This window comes from Mizuhopecten yessoensis, unplaced genomic scaffold (assembly GCF_002113885.1).
Source record: "Mizuhopecten yessoensis strain PY_sf001 unplaced genomic scaffold, ASM211388v2 scaffold3427, whole genome shotgun sequence".
NCBI classification, from domain to species: domain Eukaryota; kingdom Metazoa; phylum Mollusca; class Bivalvia; order Pectinida; family Pectinidae; genus Mizuhopecten; species Mizuhopecten yessoensis.
This window is the reverse complement of record NW_018405039.1, coordinates 330,294-351,151: the sequence shown is the minus strand read 5'-3', so window position 1 is coordinate 351,151 and position 20,858 is coordinate 330,294. Positions and strand designations below refer to the sequence as shown.

The window sequence follows — 20,858 nt, the reverse complement described above, 5'->3', positions numbered from 1 at the left end:
TAACTGACTGAGGGAACACAACAGTTAAAGCTTACTAGCTGACTAGGGAGATACAATAGTCTACACTTAACTAACTGACTGAGGGAACACAACAGTTAAAGCTTACTACCTGGGGAGATACAATAGTTTATACAATGTACTTAATTTGTTGACTTGGGATATAGAACAGTTTAAAGGTCACTAACTAACTGTGGAGACAGTTGCTGATTAGTAATGAAGTATGATATTACCTGAAAGTTGATGTCCAGCTTCATGTTGTAGTCCCAGATCTTGATGACCTTGTCCCCTCCTGTTGCTAGGTGACGGCCATTACTGGTGACTGCCACAGTAGAACAGCCTGTCCTGTGGATGTTGGCCACCTGTGACATAAAATTGTACAGGCTGCAGGACAGGAATTTTTTTATGTTACAATCTCAAGATACTCCTAATAAACTCCAAAATCGTCTCTCATCTAAAGGTTTCTCATGGGTCCATATACGTCCAGACAATGTGACAACCAGGACCAGCTACATACCACAATTTTGGGATGTAAAATATTGCATCCTGAACATGCTGTTTTTTGTCTCAACACAGTGTCATTCTGTATTGCACATCCTGGGATGCTTTCGTTTACATCCCAAACTCTGATTAGTATGACGCTAGTCATTCATGTGTGACTTTGATGGCTCGAGACTTTATGATTCTCTAGTTGTTGATGTTTGAAGTTTTCACATGTGTTTGACCCATAACCTTGAAAGTAAGTCAAGGTTACTGCTATAAAGAAATTTAATATCATTCCATCCCAGGTTCTAAACGGCCAAACATAAAAAACAAAAAAACAAAATGACTGTACATACCTCAGAAAGCAGACGTCCAGTTCGGGCATCAAACTTGAGTAGTTTGTGACTGGATGTGATGACTATTAGATGCCCAAGACTTAGTGGGGCAAAATGAAGCCTGACAGCAGCGTCTAGTGATGAACGCCCAGCATCTGAGGAATTCAGATTTGTCACGTCTATTCGTACCACCTGTAAGATACATACAATACAGCACATAAAATCATCAAGTTTCCAACAGTCAAGGAAGTCACTTCAGTCATACCTCCCTTCAGTGTTTAAATGACTCAAAAATAAGTAAGATACAAACCTCGTCTAATGACTTGGCATCCACCACACAGACTGTGTACTCTGATGGCCCTATAAACGCCATTCTTCGTCCATCAGCACTGACCGACAAAATGTCTGGGGAATGTCTGGTGCCTCGTGCCACTGTGTTACCCAGAAGACGAAGCAGCTCATACTTCTCAGATGTAGCATCATAGTGTGCCAAAGAGCCAAGGGAACAGGCACTGTACAAAAAGTCTCCGGTGGGAGAGAAAGCAAGGCCTGTGATCTTTCCTCTGTGTTGTCTGTAAATTACACAAAAACTCTTAAAAAATTGTTATTGTTTATAAGTTTGTGTTTAATTTTCTAAGCAGTGTGTAACAAAATCCATCAAAATCAAATGAATACTTCTCTTTATTTAGATTAAAGTCATAAAAACTATTATTATAACTAGAACACTGTCTAGGGGACTATTACAGCTCCTTTGTCTTGTAGAATAAATCAGCAGAGATTAACCCCTGGGTGGAGAACATGATTGTGAAGATGTTTATTACCTGTGTTCTGCCATCATACTGGTGGTCTGCACATTAAACACTCTGACTACACCACTTTCAAATCCACAGGCAAATATCTGTCGTGACGGGTGGTAATGAATGATACAGGGGCACTCCTCGGGTGCACTGAAGTCATACAGCTGTAAATATAACGCCACATCATTTGCTACTATTGTAATTTACAGGAGTCCTATCTTGACCTAAAATCTAATCTAAATTGGACACTGTCATTAAATCTGAGTTACGTAGAAATTTCTCCAACAACAATACATAGGATGATATGAGATAGAAGATGACCAGTGGGTTAGGCCATACCTGCTGTAGGGTTTCTGACTCCCACACACGGATCGAGTGATCCTCTGACACGGTGGCCATGTGTTTCCTGTAGGGGTCCACTGCCACATCAGCAATACGCCCGGTGTGTGACCTCATCACTGTGGTGTAGGCCCGTGTGGAGATGTCCAGGGTCCCCAAAGTGCCCTAAAACAAGGTAAACATACTCAACCATGACACACCACAGCTAATGTTCATACAGATATGACTACATCTCTATAGTTGTAACAAACATGACCACATCTATATTATTGTAACAAACATGATTATATCCTTGCAGCTGTAAAGTTCATACAGATATGACAACATCTCTATGGTTGTAACAAACATGAATATATCCCTGCAGCTGTAAAGTTCATACAGATATGACTACATCTCTATAGTTGTAACAAACATGACTACATCTCTATAGTTGTATTACACTTGACTATATCCCTACAGCTGTAAAGTTCATACAGATATGACTACATCTCTATAGTTGTAACAAACATGACAACATCCATCTCTATAGTTGTAACAAACATGACTATAACCCTACAGCTGAAAAGTTCGTACAGACACGACAACATCTCTATAGTTGTAACAAACATGACTATAACCCTACAGCTGAAAAGTTCGTACAGACACGACAACATCTCTATAGTTGTAACAAACATGACAACATCTCTATAGTTGTAACAAACTTGACGATATCCCTACAGCTGTAAAGTTCATACAGATATCACAACATCTCTATAGTTGTAACAAACATGACAACATCTCTATTATTGTAACAAACATGACTATATCCCTGCAGCTGTAAAGTTCATACATATATTACTACATCTCTATAGTTGTAACAAACATGACCACCTCTATATTATTGTAACAAACATGATTATATCCTTGCAGCTGTAAAGTTCATACAGATGTGACAACATCTCTATGGTTGTAACAAACATGACAACATCTCTATTATTGTAACAAACATGACTATATCCCTGCAGCTGTAAAGTTCATACAGATATGACAAAATCTCTATAGTTGTAACAAACATGACTATAACCCTACAGCTGAAAAGTTCGTACAGACACGACAACATCTCTATAGTTGTAACAAACATGACAACATCTCTATGGTTGTAACAAACATGAATATATCCCTGCAGCTGTAAAGTTCATACATATATTACTACATCTCTATAGTTGTAACAAACATGACCACCTCTATATTATTGTAACAAACATGATTATATCCTTGCAGCTGTAAAGTTCATACAGATGTGACAACATCTCTATGGTTGTAACAAACATGACTATATCCCTACAACTGTAAAGTTCATACAGATATGACAACATCTCTATGGTTGTAACAAACTTGACTATATCCCTACAGCTGTAAACTTCATACAGATATGACTACATCTCTATAGTTGTAACAAACTTGACAACATCTCTATAGTTGTAACAAACATGACTATATCCATACAGCTGTAAAGTTCATACAGATATGACAACATCTCTATTGTTGTAACAAACATGACAACATCTCTATTATTGTAACAAACATGACTATATCCCTGCAGCTGCAAAGTTCATACAGATATGACAACATCTCTATAGTTGTAACAAACATGACAACATCTCTATTGTTGTAACAAACATGACTATATCCCTACAGCTGTAAAGTTCATACAGATATGACTTCATCTCTATAGTTGTAACAAACTTGACTATATCCCTGCAGCTTTAAAGTTCATACAGATATGACTACATCTCTATGGTTGTAACAAACATGACTAAATATCCCTACAGCTGTAAAGTTCATACAGATATGACTTCATCTCTATAGTTGTAACAAACATGACTATATCCCTACAGCTGTTAAGTTCATACAGATATGACAACATCTCTATAGTTGTAACATATGTGGATACATGACTATATCCCTACAACTGTAAAGTTCATTTAACCATATTAGTTCTGTATCATGAAGTGGTAACCTACCATTGCTGTTCCTGCCAATATCTTGAGTCCATCTGAAGTGAGGTCTATGGCTGTCACTGGTCCCTCATGTTCTGTATGTACATTGTAAAATCACACATTATTTGTTGTTGTCAAAATATTCATACATATCTGCATGCCTGATCTAATTTAACACCAGATAACACTAAATATTTTGAGAAGAATGCAACAAAAAAGCAGAATAATAAATTAATTGATCTCACCAGCTTCAAGGTAAACATGAGCAAAGTCCAGCGGCCATAGGCGCAGGAAACCATCGTCAGATCCCGTCACACAAAACGTCTCATTTACTGTCATACAGTTGATGCCAATACCTGAACCTGACAATAGAATTAAGAAGATATTACCTGTGTAACTTAAATAACAGTCAAATTGTAATGTGTCTCTGAAATCTATATTTCATTAGTTAATTATTGTATCACACTAGTTAATAAGGACCTTACCTGATCTGAAAGTCTGTTTCTCCTTGACAGGCTTGGTGTCCGTCGGCAGTAGTCGGCGGACATTCTGAATAGATACCTTTTGCAGCTCTATCTCAAATATGTGACCAGATCTACTGCAGGCATACCTGTACAGGTAATATAAACAAATAAAGGACCAGTTCTACCGTAGATATACCTGTACAGGTGATATAAACAAATATAGGACCAGATCTACTACAGGCATACCTGTACAGGTAATATAAACAAATATGTGACCAGATCTACTGCAGGCATACCTGTACAGGTAATATAAACAAATATAGGACCAGATCTACTGCAGGCATTCCTGTACAGGTAATATAAACAAATAAAGGACCAGATCTACCGTAGATATACCTGTACAGGTGATATAAACAAATATAGGACAAAATATACTATAGATATACCTGTACAGGTAATATAAACAAATATAGGACCAGATCTACTGTAGATATACCTGTACAAGTAATATAAACAAATATAGGACCAAATCTACTGTAGATATACCTGTACAGGTAATATAAATAAATACAGGACCAGATCTACTACAGATATACTGATGATATAGCTGTACAGGTAATATAAACAAATATGTGACCAGATTTACTAGATATACCTATACAGGTAATATAAACAAATATGTGACCAGATCTACTAGATATAGCTGTACAGGTAATATAAACAAATATGTGACCAGATTTACTAGATATACATGTACAGGTAATATAAACAAATATGTGACCAGATTTACTACAGATATACAGTTTTTGCACAAGAAACTGATAGCTAAATGCTCACACTAGTCTGTCGGAGGGATCTTTGTCAGCATGGTATCCTGCTTCAAAGCACACATCTGTAAACTCCACCGTGTGATGTTCGCCAAGATTGACAGGGGCTGACCTCAGATGACCATCCTTGACCCGCCACAGTCGAATATTGTCACGTCCACAAGATACCATCCTGGGAGATACAATACGTCAGTTGTTATCATCACAAAAAAAATCAAATGGAAAGTTTCACCTGTTTTAATTTTTGCACTTAACAAGATTGTGAATTCAACATGAGGTTGATCATTGATCAGATATCTACAGTGAGATCTCAAAGTGGGAGCTAATTCAACCCACAGCTAAGGGACCAATTAAAACATATACAGCATTTTTTAGTCTTTTTACAATCACTTTGTACATATCATATCAAACAATTTACTACCACCCCAAATTAAAGAGAATTTACTTTAATATTTTCTACAGGAATATGATGTGTTGGGATAAATAACTGAATTGGCAATAAAAAGCCCTGATGAGTTGAAACAGTATACATACTGTTTACATGTAAGTTATTGTTACACTTATAAATACACCCATAATTAGCAGGTTATTGAAGGGTATAGGTCTACTAGTTCTTAACTCTACAAAGAAATGTTTGCCTCCATATGTACATTACCTGGTATCGTCAAAGGCTGCCACTTTCATGCTCTCTATTTCTACATCAGTGTGTGCCTTTGCCATCACTGACACTTCTCGTGACTTAGCCACTTTGGACGTGTCCCAGATTACAACCATCTACAACAAATAACAGTGGTCATTGACTGAGAGTGGTTTTGTGTCTCTATAGTAACTGGTCTACTAGTATCCTTTACCAAAAGTAGAGTGTACTCTCTATATTAACTGTTACAGCCTTGCTGAGAAATAGAGTGGATTATAGTCTATACTGAAAAAACGGTGTGCTCTTTACATTGAGCTGTGACATAGAATGTTCACACTGTGAGATGATTTCATCAGTATTTAAAGGATGACAATTAAAATAACAGCTGTGTTACCAAACTACTTACATTTTTACCATGCCCGTCTTTCCCCACGCCACAAAGTACATTCCCTTTGTGAGAGAAGCTGAAACAATGAAGGTTTTATGTTATTTTTGATCTGGATACAAGATTATAACTCAAGAGACATTGTACAACAAAAGGCGGGAGTAGGCAGTCCTTGAGACTCCATTGTTCCTCATTTCTCTTCTGACAAGGAATACATGTGGCTTACATACTAGTGAGGAGGATTTTTTTTAAATACGTCTATCTATATCATCTTGGAAATTTAGAACAAAACATTACAATAAGTAATTATAATTATTTTATATGTATTACTTTATATGTATTACTTTACTTTATATGTATTACTTTATAATTACTTTATATGTATTACTTTATGTGTATTACTTTATATGTATTACTTTATATGTATTACTTTATATGTATAGACAAGAATAAGTCCATTAATCATTTTGTGGATAGATATTGCTGCTACAGTTAAGTGGTTTACTTAAACAAATCCAGTGATAGAGAGACAAGTAATCTGCTAATTACTCTAAGAGAACTATCACCTTTAGACAGCTTGTCTATATGTCATGTGTTCATACTGATTATTACCTCAGGCAGTGGAGGGAGTGCACATGTGTTTTACACATTGCCAGACACTCCCCGGTCTGAAATTTCCAGATGCGGACAGCACTGAGAACACCTGTCTGTCCGGAGGCCAGCAAGGAGGAATTACCCGTCAAACTGATACAGGATACCTATTTACGCAAAACAGTCAGAAAACATCAGACACAGGACCTCGAGGGTCTAAACATACATAAGTCAAGATTTCACATGTGTCACAGGGTATCTTGGTATATAAAATTAAAACATTTACATGTGTCACAGGGTATCTAGGTATATGAAATTAAAATATTCACATGTGTCACAGGGTATCTTGGTATATAAAATTAAAACATTTACATGTGACACAGGGAATCTAGGTATATAAAATTAAAACATTTACATGTGACACAGGGAATCTAGGTATATAAAATTAAAACATTTACAGGTGTCACAGGGTATCTAGGTATATGAAATTAAAACATTTACATGTGTCACAGAGTATCTATGTATATAAAATTAAAACATTTACATGTGTCACAGATTATCTAGGTATATAAAATTAAAACATTTACAGGTGTCACAGGGTATCTAGGTATATGAAATTAAAACATTTACATGTGTCACAGATTATCTAGGTATATAAAATTAAAACATTTACATGTGACACAGGGAATCTAGGTATATAAAATTAAAACATTTACAGGTGTCACAGGGTATCTAGGTATATGAAATTAAAATATTCACATGTGTCACAGAGTATCTTGGTATATAAAATTAAAACATTCTCATGTGTCACAGGGTATCTAGGTATATAAAATTAAAATATTCACATGTGTCACAGAGTATCTTGGTATATAAAATTAAAACATTCACATGTGTCCCAGGGTATCTAGGTATATAAAATTACAACATTCACATGTGTCACAGGGTATCTAGGGATATAAAATTAAAACATTCACATGTGTCCCAGGGTATCTAGGTATATAAAATTACAACATTCACATGTGTCACAGGGTATCTAGGGATATAAAATTAAAACATTCACATGTGTCCCAGGGTATCTTGGTATATAAAATTAAAACATTCTCATGTGTCACAGGGTATCTAGGTATATGAAATTAAAACATTCACATGTGTCACAGGGAATCTAGGTATATAAAATTAAAACATTTACAGGTGTCACAGGGTATCTAGGTATATGAAATTAAAACATTTACATGTGTCACAGAGTATCTATGTATATAAAATTAAAACATTTACATGTGACACAGGGAATCTAGGTATATAAAATTAAAACATTCACATGTGTCACAGGGAATCTAGGTATATAAAATTAAAACATTTACATGTGACACAGGGAATCTAGGTATATAAAATTAAAACATTTACATGTGTCACAGAGTATCTAGGTATATAAAATTAAAACATTTACATGTGACACAGGGTATCTAGGTATATAAAATTAAAACATTTACATGTGTCACAGGGTATCTAGGCATATAAAATTAAAACATTCACATGAGTCACAGGGTATCTAGGTATATGAAATTAAAACATTTACATGTGTCACAGGCTATCTAGGTATATAAAATTAAACCATTCACATGTGTCACAGGGTTTCTAGGTATATAAAATTAAAACAGTTACATGTGTCACAGAGTATCTATGTATATAAAATTAAAACATTTACAGGTGTCACAGGGTATCTAGGTATATGAAATTAAAACATTTACATGTGACACAGGGAATCTAGGTATATAAAATTAAATCATTTACATGTGTCACAGAGTATCTATGTATATAAAATTAAAACATTTACATGTGACACAGGGAATCTAGGTATATAAAATTAAACCATTCACATGTGTCACAGGTATCTAGGTTTATAAAATTAAAACATTCACATATGTCACAGGGTATCTAGGTATGTAAAATTAAAACGTTGACATGTGTCACAGGGTATCTAGGTCTATAAAATTAAAACATTCACATGTGTCACAGGTATCTAGGTTTATAAAATTAAAACATTTACAGGTGTCACAGGGTATCTAGGTATATAAAATTAAAACATTTACATGTGTCAAAGGGTATCCTCCTAGTTTTGAAAAATGTGGAGACCAAAAGAACCCTTACCTTATCAGTGTGGCCAACGAAGAAACGCTGATGACCGTTACTTATCTTCATAGCAACAACCACTGCATGGCAGGGGTACACAACACTACCTGCATCCACTGACCACAGCGCCTGTAACACAAAAAGTAGCAACTGACTACTCTAAAGCTATTAACACCAACCAGAGTCAGTCCAGGTACTGTACCTTACCCAATTAATCAACTTATTAGTGGGTGTTTGGTAATGTTTATTATTTTATCATGAGTATCATAGAAGTTGTTTTTATTTAAGGGCTAGAATGCACTTTTTGAACATTGATGATGGTATGCAACACAGTTTTGTTTAATAGGGAAATCTCAACCCGAGGGAGAAGATTCTTAAGTTGCCAAACACAGGTTTTTGCCGAGTGTTTGGCAACTTAAGAACCTTTCCCCGAGGGTTGAGATTCCCCTATCTCACCAACAGGGGGTGAATGATTCTTTTCTCTTACCCTGTTCACCTATTCTGTATCATATACAAAATGTAATGTTAATGCTACAGGCTAAATTCAGGGTTGACGTGACGTTGATGGATTGTTGACGTGATGTCATACCATTGTTATTAATAGGGGAACCCCCGTCTTAACCCTAGGGTGAGACAAGGAAATCTCACACCGGTAAAAGTGTGGATACACCTGTCCAGGGTAGGAGAGAAACATATGCCTCGGAGAATATGTTAGTATGATACTGTGTTGCATGCTGTTTAATCCTTATATTTATATTCTATATAATTCAGTTATTATTGACCTAAATATAGATATTCTCTCATATTTTCGATATTGAAGTGTGTGTGTTATCGGTGCAATCAAGATTCCTGGAGCATCACCAAATCTTTTATTCTAACAGTTGTCTCATGTTAAACGAACCAGGAGGTGAAGCTTCAAATTGACCCGGATCAAATTGCATTCATAGCTCGAGCTCTATGAACACAATTTATTTCTTCTTGTAATGCTTATAAAAGAAATTGCAATAGAAATGTAAATATATCATCGTTTTAATAACATACCAAATGATATGTGTTCTAGAAAAGATGTTTTTTACTTACATCTCTAAAAGAAGCTCCACCAAAACCTACAATCCTCTTCAGCTTCAGAATGGGATCTGGTTCTAGGCTCTGAAAGCAAAGTTAAGCTACATTACTGCTGAACACATCTTAAACTGTTATCTTTCATAAACCATGTCAATCACAGTAATAAACATCTGAATATATTGAAACCAATATGTACTTACCTTACTGGCTATTTTTCTTGGTCCCAGACTTGCTGGTGCAGACACCTTAGAAACCTGTAAGGGTTTCATAAGCAATAATCAATACATATGTACTAACATTTTCTTATATCTTCTTTTTCCTCTAATTCGAAAGATTATCAACACAAGATTACAGATAAACTGTTTGTACTGCATGTGCTACTGTAAGCTAAGTGTATAATGAGCATGAGGGGAGTATGAATAACCAAACAATGCAGCATAAACTGGATTAACCCTCCTGATTGACCACTACAGTAAACTAGTGTATACTAGTAATAGATAGGGGAGGGGATTAGATGCAGTTTTTATATTGCAAGATATTGCAATAGTATGTCATACTGTAATGTATTCCTATCAATTCAAAGTATTAAATATGATTTATTGTAGAAAATACAGAAAACAAGCACAAGTTCAGCAATCTTCAATGGTAAATTATAAATCATGTTAAATTGGTTTGAGAGTAATGATACAAAGCTAGCTTACTGTCATTAAAAATCTTAGCTTAACTTCTGTAAAACTGTTTCATAACAGTGCTTAACTTTCAAACATATTGCTAGACAAATACTGCAATACATTGGTGTTGCACTATTATTGCCCACCCCAAATATGGAGCATACCTGTCCACTAGTCTGACCTTCCTGGTGGACCATGATCTCGTCCTCAGGGTGTGCGAACACATGTACCTCTCCCTGGGTGTCCGCCACAACTGTCATCTTGTCCAGTCCCACTGGTGGCAGCTCTGATGTCACATGTCGACGCTTCACTTTCTGTATACACAAAGCATTAATGTAGCAGTACTTAAATAGAAACAGGAGTTCAACCATATTTAAGTTTATAACATAGAACTGACCATGTTAGATTTACACACAGAACCATCCATATCACCAATTAAGAATATTATAATTAAATTATATAAAATATTATTGTTTGTTTCTTGGCAAGAAATTGTATCACCTGTGCACAGTAAGATATTGTCTCACCTGTTTTCAGTAACACTGAATGATCATCTCACCTGTGTCCAGTAACACAGTAAGTGAGTGTATGACCTGTGTCCAGTAACACAGTAAGTGAGTGTATGACCTGTGTCCAGTAACACAGTAAGTGAGTGTATGACCTGTGTCCAGTAACACAGTAAGTGATTGTATGACCTGTGTCCAGTAACACAGTAAGTGATTGTATGACCTGTGTCCAGTAACACAGCAAGTGAAGGTATGACCTGTGTCCAGTAACACAGTAAGTGAGTGTATGACCTGTGTCCAGTAACACAGTAAGTGATTGTATGACCTGTGTCCAGTAACACAGTAGGTGATGGTCATACCTGTGTCCAGTAACACAGCAAGTGATGGTCCTACCTGTGTCCAGTAACACAGTAAGTGAGTCTATGACCTGTGTCCAGTAACACAGTAAGTGATGGTCCTACCTGTGTCCAGTAACACAGTAAGTGATTGTATGGCCTGTGTCCAGTAACACAGTAAGTGAGTGTATGCCCTGTGTCCAGTAACACAGCAAGTGATGGTCCTAGCTGTGACCAGTAACACAGTAAGTGAGTCTATGACCTGTGTCCAGTAACACAGTGAGTGTATGACCTGTGACCAGTAACACAGTAAGTGAGTGTATGACCTGTGTCCACTAACACAGAAAGTGATGGTCATACCTGTGTCCAGTAACACAGTAAGGGAGTGTATGACCTGTGTCCAGTAATACAGCGAGTGTATGACCTGTGTCCAGTAACACAGTATGTGATGGTCATACCTGTGTCCAGTAACACAGTAAGGGAGTGTATGACCTGTGTCCAGTAATACAGTGAGTGTATGACCTGTGTCCAGTAACACAGCAAGTGAGTGTATGACCTGTGTCCAGTAACACAGTGAGTGTATGACCTGTGACCAGTAACACAGTAAGTGAGTGTATGACCTGTGTCCAGTAATACAGTGAGTGAATGACCTGTGTCCAGTAACACAGTAAGTGAGTGTATGACCTGTGTCCAGTAATACAGTGAGTGTATGACCTGTGTCCAGTAACACAGTAAGTGAGTGTATGACCTGTGTCCAGTAACACAGTGAGTGTATGACCTGTGTCCAGTAACACAGCAAGTGATGGTCATACCTGTGTCCAGTAACACAGCAAGTGATTGTATGATCGGTGTCCAACCTGTGCTCAGTAACACAGAAAGTGATCGTCTCACCTGTGCCCAGTAAAGAGAGTGATTGTCTAACCTGTGCTCAGTAACACAGAAAGTGATCGTCTCACCTGTGCCCAGTAAAGACAGTAGTCCGAATTATTCTGACGTTTTATCAACTTTATTATATCGGTCTGCCGTCGATTAACGTCAGAACTCCGGCCCTCTATAATATTCGGGAAATATGCGACATGTATGTGAAAGTGACGATTTGTTTCTAAAATATCAGTTTGAAGTGCGCTCCGGGCACGGGTCGCATATTTCCCGCATATTATAGAGGGCCGGAGTTCTGATGTTAATCGACGACAGACCGATATGAAAAAAGTCGATAAAACGTCAGAATAATTCGGACTATAAAAAGAGTAAGTGATTATCTCACCTGTAACCAGTAATTGTGACCTTTACCTGTTTAGGCTCTGTAAGTTTGTGGATCATGGCAACCCTGTCAGTGACACATTTACTGACATCAACTGACCGTGTAGACACTCTCTTTGGGCTTCCTGTACGATGACTACCTGCAACATCAAAATATCAACATTAACAAAGGGACAAGTTAGTATTAGCATATACTTATTCAGAACAATAATTATAAGGAATTTGATCAATGAGTAAACAGGTATGAGCAGGCAGGATATCAACATTAAGAATCTTGAACAGAACACCAGGGGTGTACACTTTTATATTTAGAGTATGGTACATTTTGTACGAGGCTGACCAATATTTTCTATGAAATTGCTGAAAAGTGCCAATAAGCTTACCAGCCCTGGTGTCAGACTATTTGAGTTGTATAGTCTCAAGGCATATTACATATATTCAATTGACTACAGAATAGTTCTACTAACTTGTGTTTTTACCAGGGGGACTGCTGTACTGCATGGAGTCAAATGGCTTCTTACCACCATCAGAGGGAAATCTGTACAAAGAGTGTAAAAATGCTTTGTAAATCACTACCTGGTAAAGGAAGTCATCAAGAATTTCAAAAGGAGCATCTGTCGGCATTGTAGTTCCAATGTAATAATATAGTCACCCGGATCAGTAATAAACTCATGTGATAGGTAGTGAAGTCACCCTTATCAGTAATATAGTTACTGCGATCAATCAAAGTGATCATTTCTCCTAGTTTAAACTTGGTTCTACCTGATGAGGTCATAGTGGTCATGCCAGTGGTCTCCCTTTAGGACTGGGTAAGCCATCTCTCTTGGCATTGGTGACACTCCCTGGTCTAGGAGTCCAGCCCTCTTGGCCTGGTCAAGGGTTACAGCTGTTAACAGTTCAATTATAATTTACACATTCTTCAACAAAATTCACTTTTACAATATAAATTCGAAATTCACAATTTTCAGCTGTAAAATAACAATTCAGTCTGTTTATCATTCAGTGAATGCTCAACCCAATGGATCTAACGTGAACAATGAAAAAATAAACCATGTGTTGTCAATCCCTTGTTAATAAAGAGATGTAGATCCTATAATACCTGGATCAAACAATGTGTCACTTGTAAATATATTCTTGACCACCATGTTGGCACAAAGTCGTATTCCCTTCATGTAGGAAAACTTTCTGTTGAGGTACATGGACAGGATATAGTTGAAGTCTAAACATAAGACTGTCCATCGTGTGGCATGAGGTGCTGGGCCACTGTGATCTGTAAACCAAACCATTCATGTTGTTACATACAGTTAATCATTAATAAATACTCATTCAGAAACTATTAAGGTACATTGTTAAGTTAATCATCATTGTATAAATTAATACTAGAACAGTGCACCTAAGTTTACATTTAGTTAATTGTTATATGAAATAAAATGTGCCAATATGTGGTGAAAAAGTGAAGATATAGAACCCCATCCAAGGTCACTGAATCACAAGTTTTTAAAAGGCTTGAAACCATTACTTCATAGCCAATGACATAACATATCAAAAACATGAATTGATTGAATGATGAGCTACTTTTCCCACCACAGGTAACCATTTGTATACAGCTGACTATTTCACACCTTTAACTCATTCACCCCTGAAGACCCATTTGAACTCCTCCAATTCAAAGGTTGGAATAGTTCATTATGAAATTTCAGGGGTGAATGAGTTAACACCAATACACGTAGGGTGATTCAGATGTTTAGTAGCTTCATTATTGGGGCAATTTTGATTTAAAAAGGGAAATTTAACCCCAAACATCCCTGGTTAAATGGTACAACAACTGGTGAGTCATAACTGTTTTATTTTCTACATATTTCTGTGTCATCTTTCTCTCTTGTACATACAATTGTATAGGTGTGTGTTTCTAATTACATTAAGATCACTTACATTTTATCTATACTACTCTCTTCTGTATATTCTCACCTTTCCCACCCATTGCAGCAAATGCATGGACAGATCCTTTGGAAGCATTACAAAGAAATGGGAACTGAAGCCATGTGGAAGTTGACTTGAACTCCTTAAACAGGTTAGAGAATGACACTCTCACGATCAGGTTGTCCTGAGTGGCTAGGTCTATGTGGACAACAAAGTATTTGGTGGGGATTGGCTTGAACAGGAGGTACAGGTAACGTCCAGTTAAACCCAGTGATTGGGTCTGGGCCTTTGGGAGCTGGATATAATTCCCAGCAGGGATTGAACCTGTCACCTTGTACACAGTACATTTCACAGCTTTGTCCTGTTGAAAAAAAAAGGAAAATGTCAATTTACTATGTGAATGCATTTAATGGTGGTAGTGTGAGGTAATATACAATTCCTCATTGCTTTACACTTTTCAGCACTGATTGACAAATAGAAAAATTCTGTGAAATTATATGATGTTTCCAGATTGTGACCATCAACAACAATTAATTTGAGAAACTTCATGAGCAGACAATATTGTCAGACAAAATGAACTACAATTAACATAGTATAAGTTTAGTTGGTTAAGGACTTGACCCTTTAGTGAAAGTTTACAAACATCAGTAATTAGTATCTGTGCATATTTAGTTGTTATACCATTACTCCTGCTACTTCGCCTTCTTTTGTTGACTTTTTCCATGATGCAAGGTTGAAGTGTTTGAAAACATTCACATATGGGTGCTGCCACACTGTTCAATACAAAAGTTATACATGTATATGATAAATGCTTCAATTACAATGTGTGCATTTCAAATATTGAATACATGCTTGTAAGCCCTGAGGAATTATTCATGAAAATGCAGAATTGAAAAATGTAAACGTTTGTTGAGCTTTACTGCTGGTCCATCATTCCTGAATTAATACTTTTGACACCTCCTACCTTGCAAGTTGGTCAATGACATTCATATGAACATAATTGACCCCAAAGTTTGTTTAACTCAATTGTTATCTGATAATGTTAATATTCTGAAACTTATTGGCTTATTTTAACACTTGGAACTGTTTTGAAAAAAATTGCAGGAAGCTAAAAGTAAAGGGGGTCTTGTCAAGAAAATGGGTACATGAGTGCATTTTTAAATGGATTTGCTTACTTGAGATTCATTTGACATTGACTGATGATTAATGTTCAATAAACAGGACTATCAGTGGTACATTTTGTGAAATTTTACCAAACAAACTTTCGGATTTTTTTGATTTTTTTTTGTGTCAATAACATTATTTATTGTAAAAAGTATGTGGACGTTTCCAGAAACATCCTTTTTTCTGGACTATTGCTACAGAGCAGTACAGTATGTGAGTTTTCATTCTAGGTTTTCTATGCAAAGCTGCACATTTTGTGACTAGGGAATTCTCATAAACGAAAGACAATCCCCAAAAATTATCCCAAACTTGTTGATCCACTGATACAGTTACTGGCATCATCAGTCATTACACCTATAGCTATTAAGGGAAAAATTTGGCTTCCCATAAGTATATATAAGTATATATAAGTATATATAAGTATATATCATATACCTGACTACAAGTTACATGGTGGATTTCAACTTATGTTGAAATAAAAAAAAATGTCTCTCCTACCCTTCTATATTAACACAGGCATCTGCAAGGTAAATATGTTAAAATATAAAATAGTCTGTCCTACCTTACTACTTATATATATATAATTAAGGTATTTCATACAGCATTATGTCAGTGTATATAGTTTGTATTAAATGGGCTCGTAATTTTCCTCAAAACAAATAAAGTATGGAAGTTGATTCGTTAACTAATGTCAAGAACAATGTCAATAATAACATTTGCAGAAATTAGTTGAGAAAAATATTGTTAATTTTGTCTGGAAAGTAACTTTTGAATGCAGAATTTGAGTGGCACAAAATTGCAATGAATAATGAAAATACTTATCTGTTCATGGAATTCCTGAAGTATCCATGTATTCACCATTATCGAGAAAATGTGTCAAATCTCCAGAATAATGGCATATATTTCCACTGATTAAATCATGACTGAGAACAAAGCCAACAAGGCTGACTGAGGTTGGAAAAAAGCATGCAAAGCAAGTGAGATTTTACCTGAGGTACATTCATGTATCCGGTTGAAACAGTACCTGTGGCGCAGAAATATTCCACGATAAACGAACGCACTTGGACCGTTGTATAAGCAGAGCTAAAAATGCACAGTTTCGGAGAATAAAAAACAATGTAACAAGAATATTATGCTCTTCTCTCACGTGTACACTGAATTACATCACTTATCTTAAAAAATACATGTGGCTTGACATTATTTTAGAAAGACATAATACAAACTGGCAATAGTCAGCATTTAAGTTTCGGCCAGGTACGTATGGACCCCTCAATCTTCATGTGCCGAATTTTCCTGGGGTCTGCCTCGGTTCGGATCTGTACCTGTCGTTTTCTTTACAGGTTCAACTGTTTCAACCGGAGACACGAATGTACACTTGTACACCATTCACTACAGGTTCTCACTACGGTAATCTGGCTTGACTTGTATAAATAGCCTTGTTAGCTTTATGAATTATTGTAAAATATTCAATCAAAGTACACACCATCATTCTTGAGATTTGAAGCATTTTCTTACATTTTTCTCGATAATAGTGAATACACAGATACTTCAGAAATGCATGTACAGGTAAGATTTTTCATAAATTATAATATTCAATGCAATTTTGCACCACTCAAATTCTGCAATTAAAAGTTACTTTTCAGACAAAATCAACAATATTTACTACAAATAATTTCTGCAAAGGTCATTATTGACATTATTCTTGACATGGGTATACCAACCAACTTCCGGTTTTTTTTTCATTTTGAGGAAAAGTTATCAGCTCATCACAAATCCTGACATGAGCCTGTATGAAATACCTTCAACATATATACATAGGTCTACCAGGTGTGCCTGTGCACACAGACTACATGATGTGGTAAAAATGTTTAAATTTCAAATATCGCCAGCCAGACTCAAATCACAATTTATTTCATGTGTCTCTTGTGAATTGATACTTATTCTTTGGGTTATCGAGAAACTACTCTTGAATAGCAGACGCGAGCTGAGCATGTTTCATCTTGTCAACGATCACATTGTAACAAATGTGTAAATTCTACGACAGCTAGCTTACAGTGTGACATTTTGGATGTTGGAAATGCCGAGTTGGATGTTCCAGTAATGAGGAAAATATGAGTCAGATCACGCAATGGTCAGATAGCTTAAATTCCACATACTCCTTCGTCTTCCCGTGTCTTATTTTGGGTTTACCGCCATGTTTTGATTTTGTATGCGCATTTTGTCTACGCATAATATATCAACTTCCGGTTACAATACGGCACATTCGATTACAACGCTATTGGGCTCATTCGATTACAAATTGATGTGAAAAAAATGAATATGAATGAGAATATCGATTAATTCCTTAAATCATGATTATGTTGATAATTTGGATCGATACCCATAAATGTAATGCATAAAGTTGTAAGGAAATCTTGAGACCTTTCTAAACAATTGCTGCATGTCAGTAGAAATTTTAAAATAAATTGATTAGATTGTGCTGGCTTATCCATCTACACGTTATGCTGCAAGATACACAATTTTTAACTCAAAAATCAAAGTCATCTGCAAGTAATTTCGCACTGTGTTTATAGTGTACAAAGGCAGGGCACCATGTCCTCAATGTGTTTGAAATGCATACTAAAGAGAAAGCCGGAACTACAAATTTGTCGGTGATGTTGGTTTAGCTTTATCTAAGTATTACATTTTTATATTATTCTAATAGTAATGTAGTGAATGATATTGTTTAAAATGCCACGAAACTTATTCTAGATATTTGCAAAGACTTTCTTCCAAAAAAAATCTGTCACTGTGACTCTACATCCTAAAGTCAAACGTTGGGTTAGTCAAGCATTGGAGAAAAGAGATAGGTTAGGTTTTTACAACTTTAAATGAACTAAGATTATCAATATAAATTCCCATTTTTTTCTGGCTTGCTGAAAAGCCACCCCAATAAAAAGGAAAATTATAGAAACATATAATGATACTAATGTAAGATCAACAGGCCAATGACTTAACCCAACATATTCTGGTCCATTCCCAACTCTTTACTAGTGTAGGCAGCCACAGTCAACACATTTTTTCTTAACAACAAAGCAATATACCAGAAAACGTTGAAAAGATGTATCTCCTGCAATGCTTTAATACTCCAATACTAAACAATAAAGATGTATCTCCTGTTATGCTGTAATACTCCAATGCTAAGTAATAAAGATGTATCTCCTGTTATGCTGTAATACTCCAATGCTAAGTGATAAAGATGTATCTCCTGTTATGCTGTAATACCCCAATACTTAGTGATAAAGACGTATCTACTGTTATGCTGTAATACTCCAATACTAAGTGATAAAGACGTATCTACTGTTATGCTGTAATACTCCAATACTAAACGATAAAGACGTATCTCCTGTTATGCTGTAATACTCCAATACTAAATGATAAAGAATAAGTTTCTGTTATGCTGTAATACTCCAATACTAAGTGATAAAGACGTATCTCCTGTTATGCTGTAATACTCCAATACTAAGTGATATACAAACAAGCCCAGATGAAGTATTTAACATCTTGATGGGCTAACAAAAGCATCAGGTTCAGATTACTCGGGTGATTTTACACTACATAAATGTTCACAACCCCTCAGTTTTCTTTGGGTGTATAATTACAAGTCTGCCCAATTTTCTAGAAGGGCAACTCGATAGATCCTACTATCATTTCTACTATTGTCTAATCTCATTGTTATTATGATATCATATCATATCTAAAATCCAAGAAAAAATTGTTAGCAAAGTTTTGCTTGGAAGATCAAATTTTGATCAAAGTAAAAGTTTCAAGAGAGACTTTTCCACTAAAAGATTAATCAAAATAGTTCACAATATGTATATGCCAGATGAAGATCATGTACAGTACTGTATTGCTTGACGTTAAGGGTTAACTTTACAAGTTATTTTCTTAATATGAATCAGTTTTATTGTTTTAATTTGTAAAAAAATCCAATTAAAAAAATAATTATTGATGTTTTCGCCCCTTAGGTTTCTATTTCAGACCTTTTCTTATTATGAACTTTTATGTAAATGATATAAACCAAATCTCTGATTTCAACCACGATCTTTTTGTTAATGATGGTGCTTTAGAATCTGAAACACCAACTTCAACTGTGATATTTCTTTGGAATCTGAATTAAATTACCATACTAGTCTGTACATCAATAAAGTTGAAAAGTGACCTTAGCAAACTGTTCAATGAGCTAAAACCTGGTTAGTAACTTTAAACACAGTAAGAATTAAGATGATGACATTAGAACAGAGCACCCATAGTTTTGAAAATTTCCCGTCTATATCTGAATAACGTAGAAACACTAAGAGTAGGTAAGCATCTATTAGACAATCTTAGCTAAAGTCCTAAATGTTAGTATAGATCTAGGGTTGGTAACAAACCCCTCTCCCTTCCCAGGGGCGTAGCTGGGATATAAATCTTGTGCAGGCACTTGATCAATTGGCTGATAAATGTGTATTTTTTTGTTTAAAGACAGCAGTTTTAAAGTTGAAATAAAATCAATTGATAACTATACCAGTGCGTTTTATGATTAAATATACAAATTATACGACATTATATATAAAGAAGTTGTAATGATTTAAATGTGAGGATTTCAGCAGGATTTTTTTAGACCAGGTGTTCCGGAAGGGTAAGCGGCTGCTGCTTTACCAACAACACACATTTAATCAGGGTCAAATCCTAGATATGTTACGTCCACAGCGCGAGTACTGGAGTAGTGACAACAGAACCTAACTAATAAGCATAATCAACAACATGACCTTCATATCACACAAAGAAATATAATATTTCCCTTAAAGATTATTAAAGCGACAATAAAACTTGCCAATAGTCTACATTAACCGGCATCGTTGGAACCTGTATTGTAACTTTGTCAGTCAACAGGCGACATCAATAATATTATGATAAAGTCATGAAGTTACGCTATCTACAGCGAACTCTTG

At 35.7% G+C, this 20,858-nt stretch overlaps 1 protein-coding gene across 2 annotated transcripts in view; it reads right to left on the bottom strand.

Annotated features, from left to right (window-relative positions):
- The window catches only part of LOC110447462 (WD repeat-containing protein 90-like), a 43,625-nt gene extending 25,537 nt beyond the window's left edge, over positions 1-18,088 (bottom strand). For both annotated transcript variants that reach the window (XM_021493172.1, XM_021493173.1), the window contains exons 1-23: positions 17,939-18,088; positions 15,403-15,494; positions 14,770-15,082; positions 13,901-14,071; positions 13,564-13,687; positions 13,269-13,339; positions 12,832-12,941; positions 10,865-11,014; positions 10,230-10,283; positions 10,045-10,113; positions 8,983-9,093; positions 6,856-7,001; positions 6,265-6,322; positions 5,877-5,995; positions 5,232-5,393; positions 4,416-4,540; positions 4,176-4,292; positions 3,955-4,025; positions 1,952-2,116; positions 1,637-1,776; positions 1,126-1,387; positions 837-1,007; positions 231-359 (exon numbers count right to left, since the gene is read on the bottom strand). In XM_021493172.1, the coding sequence (XP_021348847.1) occupies positions 231-359; positions 837-1,007; positions 1,126-1,387; positions 1,637-1,776; positions 1,952-2,116; positions 3,955-4,025; positions 4,176-4,292; positions 4,416-4,540; positions 5,232-5,393; positions 5,877-5,995; positions 6,265-6,322; positions 6,856-7,001; positions 8,983-9,093; positions 10,045-10,113; positions 10,230-10,283; positions 10,865-11,014; positions 12,832-12,941; positions 13,269-13,339; positions 13,564-13,687; positions 13,901-14,071; positions 14,770-15,082; positions 15,403-15,494; positions 17,939-17,948 (2,940 nt within the window). In that variant the 5' untranslated portion in view covers positions 17,949-18,088. The remainder of the gene's footprint in view (positions 1-230; positions 360-836; positions 1,008-1,125; positions 1,388-1,636; positions 1,777-1,951; positions 2,117-3,954; positions 4,026-4,175; positions 4,293-4,415; positions 4,541-5,231; positions 5,394-5,876; positions 5,996-6,264; positions 6,323-6,855; positions 7,002-8,982; positions 9,094-10,044; positions 10,114-10,229; positions 10,284-10,864; positions 11,015-12,831; positions 12,942-13,268; positions 13,340-13,563; positions 13,688-13,900; positions 14,072-14,769; positions 15,083-15,402; positions 15,495-17,938) is intronic.
- Between the last annotated feature and the right edge of the window lie 2,770 nt (positions 18,089-20,858).